Source organism: Hyperolius riggenbachi, chromosome 6, assembly GCF_040937935.1.
Source record: "Hyperolius riggenbachi isolate aHypRig1 chromosome 6, aHypRig1.pri, whole genome shotgun sequence".
Classification (NCBI taxonomy): Eukaryota; Metazoa; Chordata; class Amphibia; order Anura; family Hyperoliidae; genus Hyperolius; species Hyperolius riggenbachi.
The window spans coordinates 26,990,598-27,004,856 of NC_090651.1; the positions used below are offsets into that span (position 1 = coordinate 26,990,598).

Consider the following 14,259-nt stretch of genomic DNA (forward strand, 5'->3'; position numbering starts at 1 on the left):
CCCTAGTGACAAGTGGCCCTAAATACACATTACAGCACTACTAATTACAAGCAGGGAAATGTAAGAAATAAATAAAAAGATTCGCTAAAATAAATTGGCCTGGAGCACTTGCATTCTGTAGCCTTTAAAAAAATAATTTACTGCTTGATAGCTTTTGTGCACATATCGGTTATTTGGAATGTATATATGGTGATTATATGACGTTTACACCCACCCCACACAGGATAGCATCATTACATAGACCCACATAAACGGAATCATTTTATTTGGAGTAATACTATATTGTCGTGGAGAGGAGATGCCTCTTTCTAGTACTTTATTCCTGTTGTGTCCTCAGGATTTGTGTGACCTTCGGTATGCATGTGGATCTGACGCGTTTCGGTACATGTTCTTGTAGATCTTCCCCATGCTCTCTTCAAAGATGAGCCGGTGACTCTTCCCCTGGTATTCGGAGGCCCTGTTGCTCCAGAACTCCCCGTTGTCCAGGTGAACAGACTTATCTTGTGTGTATGGGAGGCTGCAGGAGAAACTGACAACGGTCATTCATGTTATTTCACTCAATTGCAAATTTACATGATAAAAAAAGGAATTTACCCAAAGGTAATCTACCATTGTTTTACTATTAAATTAACTACATTCAATCAGGCTGTCATGTCAAGTTAATGTCATAGTGGATCGCACTCTCGCCTTACAGCCCTGGTTCACATCTCCCCCCCTCCCCCGGTACTATCTGCACACACTTTGTATGTTCTCCCCGTGTCTGCGTGGGTTTCCTCCAGGCACTTCCGCTCTCCTACCACATCCCAAAAACATACAGATAAGTTCATTGGCTTTCCCCTAAACTGGCCCTAGACTACGATGGACATATGACTATGGTAGGAATATATTGTGAGCTCCGGTGAAGGACAGTTAGTGACAAGACTATACATGGTATAAACCACTGAGGAAGAGGTTGGCGCTATATAAATACTAAATAATAAATTCCACCTTTAGTTGAGAATGAAGCCCAACTATACAAATTACTTTGGAACTGTGTACTTCTGATTCTGCGCTCACCGACATCCCGCCCCTCCACCATGATCCTAGCATACTCTGTCAGGGTGGGTGTGTCCATGCTGCTGCCAGTCGTTAAGTCAGTGCGGGTGGGGAAAAAAAGAACTAACAAAACCTTCTGCTTTGTGTGGCTGACTTTTCATGCAGGAAGAGGAAATACATGGGCTGTGTGCACAAGTTATAAAAATGAGAGGAACTGTAGATAAAATTGCTTTTTTTTCCCACAATATTAATTTATAAATTATTTAGTCAGTGTTTTCTCATTCTAAAATCTTAGTTTGGGGTAAGCCGCGCAGGAGGATTTCTCAGGCCCTGCTGGGCCGATATGCGTATTTTTTTTTTTTTGCAACACGCAGCTAGCACTTTGCTAGCTGCGTGTGCACTCCGTTCGCCGCTGCTCCACGCTGATCAGCCGTCGTTCGCTGCGCCGCACCCCCCCCAGACCCTGTGCGCTGCCAATCAGTGCCAGACAGCGCTGAGGGGTGGATCAGGACTCCCTTTGAGGTCACGACGTCGATGACGTAATCCCGCACCGTCGCCATGGCGACGGAGGAAGCCCTAATGGAAATCCCGTTCAGAACGGGATTTCCAGACGGGCTTGATCGCCGGAGGCGATCAAAGAGGGTAGGGGGATGCCGCTGCACAGCGGCTGTCATGTAGCAAGCCCTAGGCTCGCTACATGATTTAAAAATAAATAAACTGCTGCGCTGCCCCCTGGCGGTTTTTAATAGACCACCAGGAGGGTTAATTTAGGTGTTATAAGTATGGATGAAGTTATTGCTGATTAAATGGGGAAATAACTAAAACGTCAAGAACACTCTGGTCCATAAAGGTGAAACAAGGTCTGGATACGAAGTGGTTAAAGGAAAAAGTTTTGACTGGATTTACACTTCATCAATCAGAGAGAAGGCAGAATGAACAAACTGTCCAACCAAAGGTACAAAAGCTAGAATTAAAATGCTAAACCTAATGACCTAACATGATAATTTTTATAACGACGGGCAGAGTCAGGGCTGCTGCCAGTAAAATGTACTTCCTGTAATTGCTGAAGAGAGGTTGCCATGGCGCTGCTCCTCCCCCCGACTCCCTCACAGACAAGCCTTGCAGGAAAGTCTCCCAGATCTCGCCAAACTCCAGGCCATAAAATCAGGGGTTTTTACGACCAGCGGATTTAATTAAAAGGAGTTGTTACCTAAATAGACTGTACAGGCGGGAATGGCTCTCCGAGGACGGTAAATGTACTGTCCCATTACACAAAAAGTGTGCCCACAGGCGGAATGACTAGATAAAGCGCGAGCGCGGCAAGATTCTCTGTCACAGCGACATTGGTGCGCGACAGGGAGCTGCCGGGTAACAGGATTACACTCAGTACTGATATTGAGGGCCCATTCACACTGAGGATCGCAAATCGTTAGCGAGTATCGCTAGCGTTTTACGGTGGTGATTTTTTTTCACTGTAAATGCGGCTTTTTTACTGTACAATTTAGAGCGATTTCGATTAAATTTTTTTAGCACTGAAATCGCAATTGCTTTAAAAAAAAAAAAATCACAAAAAAGCGCTGCACCATATTTGCTGCGAATCGCCGGCGATCAATGCCATATATCTCCCCCTTCCCACCTTGCAGAGTAACGCAAACAGCAGTGCAATGATAACTGTTCCAGTGCTGAATCAGAATAAACAATTGTTCAAAACGGAGGCGCCAGATAAGGATAAAATAGTTAAAAACCGTTTAAAAAGGAGGAGGAAGTTGTGGACTTACTCCAGAGTGATAGCAACACGTTTCACAGATTACATCCCACTTCATCAGGCAATATGTGGAGATCCAGACCAGGTATGAGCGCCTCTGTCTGGCTCTTTACAAGCTCCACATATTGCCTGATGAAGCGGGATGTAACCCGTGAAATGCGTTACTATCACTCTGGAGTCTATTTGAATAAAGATATTTTTCAGTGAATAACTGATCGTTTGTCCACTTGTGGGAAGTAAGTCCACCACTTCCTTCCCCTTTTTGAACGTTTTTTAACTATTTTATCCTTATCTGGCACCTCCGTTTTGAACAATTGTTTATTCTGAGTGTCCACTCTTGGTAGAGGGGCGTTACCCCCTTTCTTCTACTTCTACGGAGAGCGACATTTTAACCCGAATGGGGTCGGGTCTAATCTCCCCACCTGCCCACTTAGTGGTTACCAGAGGTATCCCACCTTTGTGAGTATATTCTCATGTATTTACTCTTATGACCAATTGGTTTGACATACTGCACTATTGGGGCTCTCGATCTGCTTTGTTTTTTCAGCACTGAATCAGGTCTTCTTTTCTCAAAAATCTTCTGTTTCAAGAAGGCAAATTCATATTTAGTACAGCTTTCTAAAGAGGAACTTCACCGAAAAATAGTAGTAGGGGCGAACAATAAATCAATACATTGCAGAGAGAGAAGTTAACAAATAGAAGATCGATATCGAAATGATTGATACTGGGTGTTTAATTGTTCTCATGCTGTCTGATCCACAATCAGACTGCACGTCATCTTTACTGCTGGCAGACAAGATACAAACTAGACAGCACTAACTGCCATTATCTACAACCACTACCACTAACAATGTCATAGGCTAATGCTAGGCATACACTGCATTTTTTTTTCTTATCAATCGAGCCGCGGATGGCTTGATTGCTAATTTCCGACGTGTCCGATCACGCGGCGGATCGATTCCGCGCTCGATCCCCGCGGGCGGACAATGGAAGAGAAACAAAGAGAAGATAAGAAGTGCCCATGGGGACGAGCGGGAATCGATCCGGGCCCCCGCAGCGGGAGTCGATCCTGCGGCTAATCGAGCCGCCGAATCGCGTTGTGTATTCCCAGCAAAAGTTTTTTTTTTTATATATAGCGCACAGAGGAAGATACAAGTGGCCTGGCAGTTGGAAAAATATGTTATTTCCCACAATGCAACAAGGTCCACAGACAGCAAACTGTCAGGACCATGGTCATGACATCACACTGTGGGAGGGGTTTCACCACAATATCAGCCATACAGATCCCCCTGATGATCTATGCGAGAAAAGGAATAGATTTCTCATGTAAAAGGGGGTATCAGCTACTGATTGGGATGAAGTTCAATTCTCTTTGAGAGTTTTTTTTTGGTCACTTTAAGCTGCTTATGCTTTCCTCTTGGTTCTGGGTGGCCAGGAGCTATCTGGGTATTCTGTATTACAGGTCTTGGATATATATCATCTTGGATACATATCCATATATCGATTTTTTCCACTTTTTAAAATAATAATTGATCTTTCAACACACAATAAAAACAACACAAACATGACCTGTGGGTAGCCTTACCTGCTGTGTAGCTCTCCTATAACCGGGGACACTCTGCTTCCATTACTTCTAGAATGTGGCTCCTCCCACGGGTCAGTTTTGTCCTAGAACAGTAAAGTGATCCGTATCAGTGGTGATGTAAAAAACAGGACACTGGCAAATATAGTGTAGTAAATCTTAAATGATTAAGTGAGACTAAGAAGGACGCTATCCTTAAAAAGGCCGTCATTGGTAACGGCGAAACATGTCGGTACACATGCGTCCACCCGTGGACATCATCCCAGGAGCCTTCCTGTAACCAGGGGACTTTCCATCCATTTGGATTTACTCATGCAGGATGGTAATTATGTACGGTTTGCTATGCAGCTCCATGACCTGCGTGGAACTATGCAGCTAATTTACTTATGCTAACCCAGCTACCTTCGCTTTGCTGCTTAAAGAACTGTTGATACATGCTGCTGACATGGCTATTCTACTGAGTTGCATATGAACTACCTGCACTGTGCTTGATGGCATTGCTTCTGCTTTGTGCTTCACTGCTATGCTCCATCTTTACCTGTGATTTATAACCAAGCAAGAGATACGGTTTCCACGGATTTGTGGATGCTTTCCTTAGGACTGCGAGTGGGTCCAGGACTATTCCATTTACAGCGACTTTTACAGTGCACTTAAGCGAAGGTTTGGGCATCAATCTATATCACTTTAGATCACAAGGCTTCACAGGCGTAACCCTGCTTCATCAGGCAGTAAAAAACGGTGTATACTTTCTTTTGGCACCTCTGTTCCCTTTATACAGTATCAGTGGTGAGACACTCATCACATTTCCAGGCTTTGCCAAAGCTTTCCAGAGCTGTCTTGAATATTCTCCCCATTAGGACTGAATACAAATCATTAGATTATGGCTGTACTGGATTCCTGTTGCTTTATCATAATACATACTATGGAGATTTTTTTATGGACTTTAGAAGATAAAAAGACAAAGCACTGAAGATATTAGACAGTGCAGGTCTTTTTGGATTTGTCGGCACACAGGAATCGAGTCTGAAGGAGGCTTAGTAGCCGAAAGCTTACTCCTTTTCTTCTAAGTTAGCCAATGAATGGCATCCTTTGTGACCACACGGGGGCGCATCGGAACACGCACATTGACCATGACGAGAGGGCACGCAGGCACAAAGGAGACGTTCCAGCATACAGAGCATGTGCGGCGCCCAGGTCAAAGGGCACCAACCATCTTAGGATACTGGATGGAGGGGGACACAGCCACAAGGGAGGTGCGGTAAGAGATCGCACATCTCCCCATACACTAGCATAGCGTCTGATTTTCTATACAGCCAGGGCTTATTTTTAGGGAAACGCGGTATGTTGCGCCTAAATTAAGGCAAAGCAATACTAAAGGCACCCCTGTTCGGGGGATTTATTGTTAGGAAATGGTAACCAAAGCTCACAAAGTGCCTCTCCATTATAAAATGCAGTTCATACACATCTATGTATATTTTCTGCTATGCAGTTCACACACATCTATGTACATTTTCCTGCTATGCTGTTCACACACATCTATGTACATTTTCCTGCTATGCTGTTCACACACATCTATGTACATTTTCCTGCTATGCTGTTCACACACATCTATGTACATTTTCCTGCTATGCTGTTCACACACATCTATGTACATTTTCCTGCTATGCTGTTCACACACATCTATGTACATTTTCCTGCTATGCTGTTCACACACATCTATGTACATTTTCCTGCTATGCTGTTCACACACATCTATGTACATTTTCCTGCTATGCTGTTCACACACATCGATGTACATTTTCCTGCTATGCTGTTCACACACATCTATGTACATTTTCCTGCTATGCTGTTCACACACATCTATGTACATTTTCCTGCTATGCTGTTCACACACATCTATGTACATTTTCCTGCTATGCTGTTCACACACATCTATGTACATTTTCCTGCTATGCTGTTCACACACATCTATGTACATTTTCCTGCTATGCAGTTCACACACATCTATGTACATTTTCTGCTATGCAGTTCACACACATCTATGTACATTTTCCTGCTATGCTGTTCACACACATCTATGTACATTTTCCTGCTATGCAGTTCACACACATCTATGTACATTTTCTGCTATGCTGTTCACACACATCTATGTACATTTTCCTGCTATGCTGTTCACACACATCTATGTACATTTTCCTGCTATGCAGTTCACACACATCTATGTACATTTTCCTGCTATGCTGTTCACACACATCGATGTACATTTTCCTGCTATGCTGTTCACACACATCTATGTACATTTTCCTGCTATGCTGTTCACACACATCTATGTACATTTTCCTGCTATGCTGTTCACACACATCTATGTACATTTTCCTGCTATGCAGTTCACACACATCTATGTACATTTTCCTGCTATGCAGTTCACACACATCTATGTACATTTTCCTGCTATGCTGTTCACACACATCTATGTACATTTTCCTGCTATGCTGTTCACACACATCTATGTACATTTTCCTGCTATGCTGTTCACACACATCTATGTACATTTTCCTGCTATGCAGTTCACACACATCTATGTACATTTTCCTGCTATGCTGTTCACACACATCTATGTACATTTTCTGCTATGCTGTTCACACACATCTATGTACATTTTCTGCTATGCAGTTCACACACATCTATGTACATTTTCCTGCTATGCAGTTCACACACATCTATGTACATTTTCTGCTATGCAGTTCACACACATCTATGTACATTTTCCTGCTATGCTGTTCACACACATCTATGTACATTTTCTGCTATGCAGTTCACACACATCTATGTACATTTTCCTGCTATGCAGTTCACACACATCTATGTACATTTTCTGCTATGCTGTTCACACACATCTATGTACATTTTCCTGCTATGCAGTTCACACACATCTATGTACATTTTCTGCTATGCTGTTCACACACATCTATGTACATTTTCTGCTATGCAGTTCACACACATCTATGTACATTTTCTGCTATGCAGTTCACACACATCTATGTACATTTTCCTGCTATGCTGTTCACACACATCGATGTACATTTTCTGCTATGCAGTTCACACACATCTATGTACATTTTCTGCTATGCAGTTCACACACATCTATGTACATTTTCCTGCTATGCTGTTCACACACATCGATGTACATTTCCTGCTATGCAGTTCACACACATCTATGTACATTTTCCTGCTTGCCTGGAGCTGTTTTCTAACATACTAATTAGCGGACATCTGTGGAGTGGTTAATAGCGATCTGTACGTTTGCGTGGTGCGGCAGGAAATGGCGTTTGCTCGTGAAGATGGCGTGCCGCACCTGAAATCATGGATAACGCACCCGGCGATGACATTCTTGTTTAATGAGATGCTCGGCTCTCAGGATACAGGTGCTAAGCGCCAGCGATGTCCTTTTGGGTACATATAGATCACATGCCGGATAGGGGCCTTAACGTCCTTTGTGCCTCGCGCACAAGGATTAACATTAATTAGCTCTCTAACTAATACGAAGGATAATACACATGTCATTAAATTCTAATTAGGAAATAATGAATGCCTGTCAGTGGCATTTGGTAAATTAACCATTTCAAACGTGCCTGGGAGATGATCCATCTTATAAATAGATGGAGGGTGAAATGACTGGATTGCACGCCGGGGCATGCGATCAGGAGGACAAGGAGGACTCAGAACTCCAGGTCCAAGTACTGACTGTCAGCCAGGACTTCAAAAACGGCTCCTCCTGATTCAATCACAGCTGTTACATGATCCTTACTAAAGGTGGCCACACACGATACAATAAAATGATCCAATTTTACGGCATTTCGATAAAACCGATCGTATCTCCTGAAAAAAAATCAAACGTTTTTTTCATTCGATTGAAAAATCAGATCGGATTTCCCACTTTTTTCGATTTATATCGATCCGGAATGCCAGATATTTCTCTTCAATTTTTGTACAGATTGTATGGTAAGTGTTAAGGTGCACATACATGGTACAATTTTTATTTTTTTTTCGATTAGATAATTTAGTTCGATTATTCCAGTAGATCGAATATAAAGATTTGTCCAGCATGTCTGATCAGATTTTTCTCGAAAAAAACGGGATAATCGTTTGAATTTCTTGATTGAAAAAAAAATATTTTCAACTTTTATTCGATTCGATCATTTAGATCGAATAAACGGGAAAATCAAACGTTTTTATTGTATCGTGTATGGGCACCATAAGGTTGTCAATTTATTAGTTCACACACCCTAGTAAAGTCTCCAATCAGTTTTATCATCATTAGGGAAAGATTGAACACAGGTGTGTGGTACATTGGTCAGAGTTTTGAAATGTTACAATCAGTCAGAAAAATTGATTGCAATACTTAAATTGAACAGATATTTAAAATATTGTATGGTGTGTGACCACCTTTCTTTCTAGATATTGTTTCTAGTCACTTGGTTGTCAAGGTTAAAGAGGAGCTGTCAGCCATACTATCTCAGTATAAAAAAAACCACATATATAAGTAGATAAATACTTGCTCTACTTACATAACAGATGTATTGTGGTGTCCACGTTTTGATTTTAGTGATTTTTCTACAGTAAAAAAAGAGAAAATCCTTCTTAGCATTTCCCATTTTGTGTGGCTATTTTGAAGCCAATTCTGATGTCATTTCCTCCCTTACTCTCCTCTGCCCGATTTGCCTGCCCTTCACTATAGAAGTGTCTCAGCATGAGAAATATTGGCCAATCAGAGAGGAACAGAAGTGTGGGAGGGGAAAACAGGAGTGAAAGAGGCTTCAGCCAATCAGGCTGCATTAGTTAAGTCTGAGGGGAAAGTAGAGAAGCAAAAAAGGACAACCCAGCATGCCCTGCAAATTCCTTTTTGTGAACCAAATTTTGTGTGTACCAAATAAGAGTCAGGTAAACTGGGGAATGATCATTTATCAACAAGAAACGTTATAGTGATTTTAACTTTTGGATTGCCTGGTTAGCATCCTTATTACTTGTTTACCAGATAAAAATAAAGAATTGATTTTTTGATTTTATACCCGACAGTTACACTTTAAAGGACTCCCGAGGCGAATAAATACATCTCTCTTTACTTACCTGGGGCTTTAGGTCCCAAAGGTTTTGACCGTCGCTTGGCTTGATGTCATTTCCTCTCTTACTCATTTTTTTCTCCTAGGAACAGCACCGTCATATCTAGCTTGCTTTGTAAACACACATGAGCACAGCATAGATTGTATTTCAGCAGCTTTCTACAGAGAGGTGAGGTGTATTTCCCTTCTCTGCCTCCTGTCACACTGAACTGCCCTCAGGTAATCAGTAAGGAGTAGGAATGTGGGAGGGGAGAGAACAAGCTTCCCTCTCCCCAGCAATGTACCAGGATAGAGCCAGGCTGACTGAGATAATATTAATTACCGTAGACACACTATATTGGAATACTTGCAATGCAGGGTCAGTATGTAGACTACATAATAAACCCAGAGCAGGGGGTAAATGGAATTTGATTTTTTTGGGCTGACAATTCTGCTTTAAATGGTTAAAAAAAAAAAGTAAAAAAGTTGGAAGTACAATTTTTTATCATTAATACCGCCAATCGTTTTCTGTCCGTCACACAAACACGGAGCGTTTACAGTGAATTATTCGGAGGGGAAAAGAGAAGAAAGGAAGAATAAAGAGCAATGTAGAGTAATGAGCCACAAATTGATGAATATTTTTAATTAAACATTGCCGAATGGAGGGAAGTCAGGGAAATTCCTGCGGGTTATAAATTTGCGAGCCTCGGTGGAGGCCTTGGAAACCACTGGCGCTTGCCATTCCGCACTCACGCCTTCAAACTCCTGCGGCAGCGGAACATTTGTAAGACTGAACATCAGAATCAAATTTCAAAGCTGAGCGAGCTCTCATGCTAATCTGCTCTTGTTAGACATCTGATCATTTGTACTGGTTAGCTGTAATTACCAGGTTCTCTCTGCTCCACTCTCTGCACTCGCTTTTCTTTTACCGCAGGAAACCGTGTCGCCCCTACACCACACAGCTCACACTCGCTCCCTGCGCGGATAAAAGTATAAACCTGCCTTTCATGGTCTAGGGCAAAGGTTCTGGTTGGAGGTACGGAACCCCACAAGTTTCATACATACAGCCACTGAGCCCTTTGTAATTGGAAAAGTAATTTTTTTTTTTTAATTCAAAACAGATATACCCTTTGGTCCATAAGCAATTAACTTTTTCACCTACGTTTTTTCTTAGGAGTTACGTTTTCAACCTCTTTTTAAAATAATTTTTCAGCACTCTGCAATTGAAAAAGTACCACAAATTTGATGAAAAAGTACTCCCTAAATTATTTTTAGTATCTTCTGGCTTGCTGGGGCTTTAAAAGGCAATTTATTGACAAGGGCCCATATGCAATTAACTTTTTCTCATGAGTTTTCTCAAAGGTGATATTTTTAAAATGGTCAATAAAATGCCTTTTAAGCCACCAGGAAGCAAGAAAATACTCAAAATAATTTTGACAATACTTTTCACCAACTTTTTGGTACTTTTTCAGTTGCAAAGTACTGAAAAGTTATTTTAAATAGAAGATAAAAAATTATCACCTAGGAGAAAACTCGGGAGAAAATAAGTTAATTGCATATGGGCCTGAGTGGCCAAAAAAATTAGATTTGAAAGTAAAGCAGTCCGACAGTGACGTAACTACTCAGAGCTGATTATATAAGGAACACTCAGCTTCAGAGAACGTAGTTATCATGCAAGTTAAAGTCTACCGGAGATGGGATCATATAAAAAAATATACATACCTGGGGCTTCCTCCAGCCCCTTCCGGTCTGATTGATCCCTCGTCATCTCCAGTCGACTCCTCGTTAGCCTGCAAATGGCCCCAAAAAATCCTCCAGTTGGTGCAGGCAAAGTCTGTCTAAGAACGCTCCCCCGTCTTTCTGCAGGCGATGGGAGCGCTCGCATGGCCGGGCCGTGCATGCACAGCTGACCGGAGCACTTTCCAGGGCCAACTGTGGGCAAACGAGGAGGTGGAGGAAGATGGTGTGGGAGCGATCAGGCCGGAGGGGAGGGGGCTGGAGGAAGCCCCAGGTATGTATATTTTTTTTATTTCATCCCATCTCAGGTTCTCTTTATTGTCAAAATGGGTAAGATAAAAGATTTAGTTGACTTTGAACAAGGGATGATTATCGGTGCAAGTAGATCTGGAGCTAGCATCTCTGCAACAATGGCCTTAATTCACTAAGATCATGCTGGAGATAATAAGGCAAGAGAAAACTTACCTCCACACAGTGAGAGAGTTATCTTATCTCTTCATTCCTTAAGTTACCTCCTCTGTAGTTAATTTACCTCCTCTGTAGTTATTTTCACATGCAGTTAATTAACAGCCTGTCTTTAACTCTGGAGTTATTTTAAGGATTAGAGAGTTAACTTAAAGACAGAAGAGTTAACTTTAGGTTTGCCTGAGGTAAAATGTTTCCTGAATACTACATGCCTTATCACCATGGCAACAACTCTAGAAGAGTTATTAAAGACAGGAGATAATCTTAGTGAATTGAGGCCAATCACTCTTTTAGTATTTTCTCACCCAACATTGGCCTCAATTCACTAAGCAGTTTAGACTAGTCTACTGATGGTTTTTAGTCTACTGATGGTTTGGTGTAAATCAGTTGCATCAAAAGGGAATTCACTAATAATCACCAAATGTTTTAGACCTGTTTTCAGACCTGGTCTAAAACATTCGGTAATTAGGTCGGTAAAGCAGGGTAAATGATCAAAAGATGCAATTCACAAACGAGTAGCTATGACTGACAGAAATAAACTGGTCTAATCTCATCCAGAAAAAGTGGGCGTGGTTACTCCTTGTTTGCCTTTGTGAATTGAATCTTTTGATGATTTCCCCTGCTTTACCCACCTAGTTACCGAATGTTTTAGACCAGGTCTAAAAACAGGTCTAAAACACTACACCAAACCATCAGTAGACTAGTCTAAACTGCTTAGTGAATTGAGGCCATTGACTCAGGTGTTTAGAGAGTGGCAGTTGAGAAAAACTTCAAGCCATAAGGACTATTCTGGACGAAAATGGCTTAGGTGGAAGAGAGGAGAGAGGCACGACAAATTACAGCTGAATTCAATGCAGGTGCATTGCAAAACATTGCACAACGCACAACAAGACAGACTTTGCAAAAGGATGGGCTTTAGCAGCAGGAGATCATCAAGAGTGGCTGGGAATGTAATTAACATTAATGGAGACTGATACTCACAAAGTTTAGCTTCTGTTGAGCGCTGTGTGTTCTCAGTATACTTCTGACTCGTGAATGGATCTCCTCCCAATTCACCGAAGCTTGGTGGTCAGACTGGAACCTGCAAAGTAGAAATACGGCCACAATTTACAGTCATGTGAGGACACTGATGGTTGGCACATTAATCTATGTACACACGTTAGATTGTCGGCAACCAATCATCAACGAGATAGAACTCCTGATTTTCACCTCACAATCAACATGACCATCCGCTCGACCTCCCTTGCACACTGCCTGGGTATCACCTTGGACTTTGCCCTCTCCTTCACCACCCCCCATCCAAAACATTACCAGATGTGTGCAACTTCCACATGCTCCACCCGTTTCTCACCTTGGATGCTGACAAGCTTCTCTTTCATGCCCTTATTATCTCCCATCTAGACTACTGCAACTCTCTTCTGCCAGCCCTCTCTTTGAACCGCATCGCCTCCTACAGTCCATCATGAGTGCAGCAGCTAGACTCATCCATTCTTCCCATAGCTCTGCCTCCACGATTTCCCTCTGCACATCCCTGCACTGGCTCCTTATACGCTTCAGAATCAGTTTCAAGATACGCGTCTGGTCTACACACTTGTACACAAGATCTAGTCTGTCCACAGATACATACCTGGCCGCACTCTCCATTCCTCCAATAACCTTCGCCTGATTGTTCCATGCATCTCCTATGCCCATTTGTGACTGCAGGACTTCTCTAGAGCAGCCCCCACTCTCTGGAACTCCCTTTCACAGTCCATCAGTCTTGCCCCTCCTCCAACAAGCCCTCAAAATGCACCTCTTCAAGATGGCTTCTCTCCCCCCCACCCCCCCTAAAGTGAACATGAGGTGAAAATAAACTGACAAAACAATTGTATTAATCCTCCTACTCCTAAAATGACTATTTTTCAGATACATCATGGTTTTATTTTATATTTAAAAATGTACAAAGTAGATTAAATGTTTTGTTGTCTCTGCTCAGTGGCAGTCTAATAAGTGCCCCTGAGTGACAAGACAGAAGCTGTCACTTCTATGCCTAAAAATTCCATAACTCTTTCAGGCAGCAAAATAAAACAGGTAAAACAGCCTGGTTATTAATATGTTCTGTACTGTACATACACACGTTTATCTCATCATGTCACATAACTATTCTTCAGCCCTACCTAATGTGCCTCTACCCCCCTTCTGTCAGGGATCCCCCCCCCCCACTATACCCTACCTGACCATGCACCCCCATCATTGTAGCACCCTTCCCACAGACTGACTCAGACTGGAATTATTGGTCTCTAAGACCACTTCCCACATCACATGATCTTTTGTCTTGTGTCCTTGTTTTGAACTTAGGCTGTCAGGCACAAGTTATCAATGTCTGCCGTGGGCAGCACGGTGGCGTAGTGGTTAGCGCCCTTGCCTTGCAGCGCTGGACCCCTGGTTCGAATCTCAGGCAGGGCACTATCTGCGCAGAGTCTGTATGTCCTCCCAGTGTGGGTTTCCTCCGGGCACTCCGGTTTCCTCCCACATCCCAAAAACATACAGGTAATTAGTTAATTGGCTTCATCCTTAACTTGGCCCTAGATGTTATA

General features: G+C 42.4%; 1 protein-coding gene across 4 annotated transcripts in view; it reads right to left on the reverse strand.

Moving 5' to 3' along the window:
• Positions 1-248: 248 nt before the first annotated feature.
• Positions 249-14,259, reverse strand: part of SPATA6 (spermatogenesis associated 6) — a 140,931-nt gene continuing 126,920 nt past the window's right edge. For 3 of the 4 annotated variants that reach the window (XM_068239037.1, XM_068239039.1, XM_068239038.1), the window contains 3 exons: positions 12,665-12,764; positions 4,386-4,468; positions 249-529 (listed from right to left, as the gene is read on the reverse strand). In XM_068239037.1, the coding sequence (XP_068095138.1) occupies positions 334-529; positions 4,386-4,468; positions 12,665-12,764 (379 nt within the window). In that variant the 3' untranslated portion in view covers positions 249-333. The remainder of the gene's footprint in view (positions 530-4,385; positions 4,469-12,664; positions 12,765-14,259) is intronic. The other variant, XM_068239040.1, reaches the window with a different exon arrangement.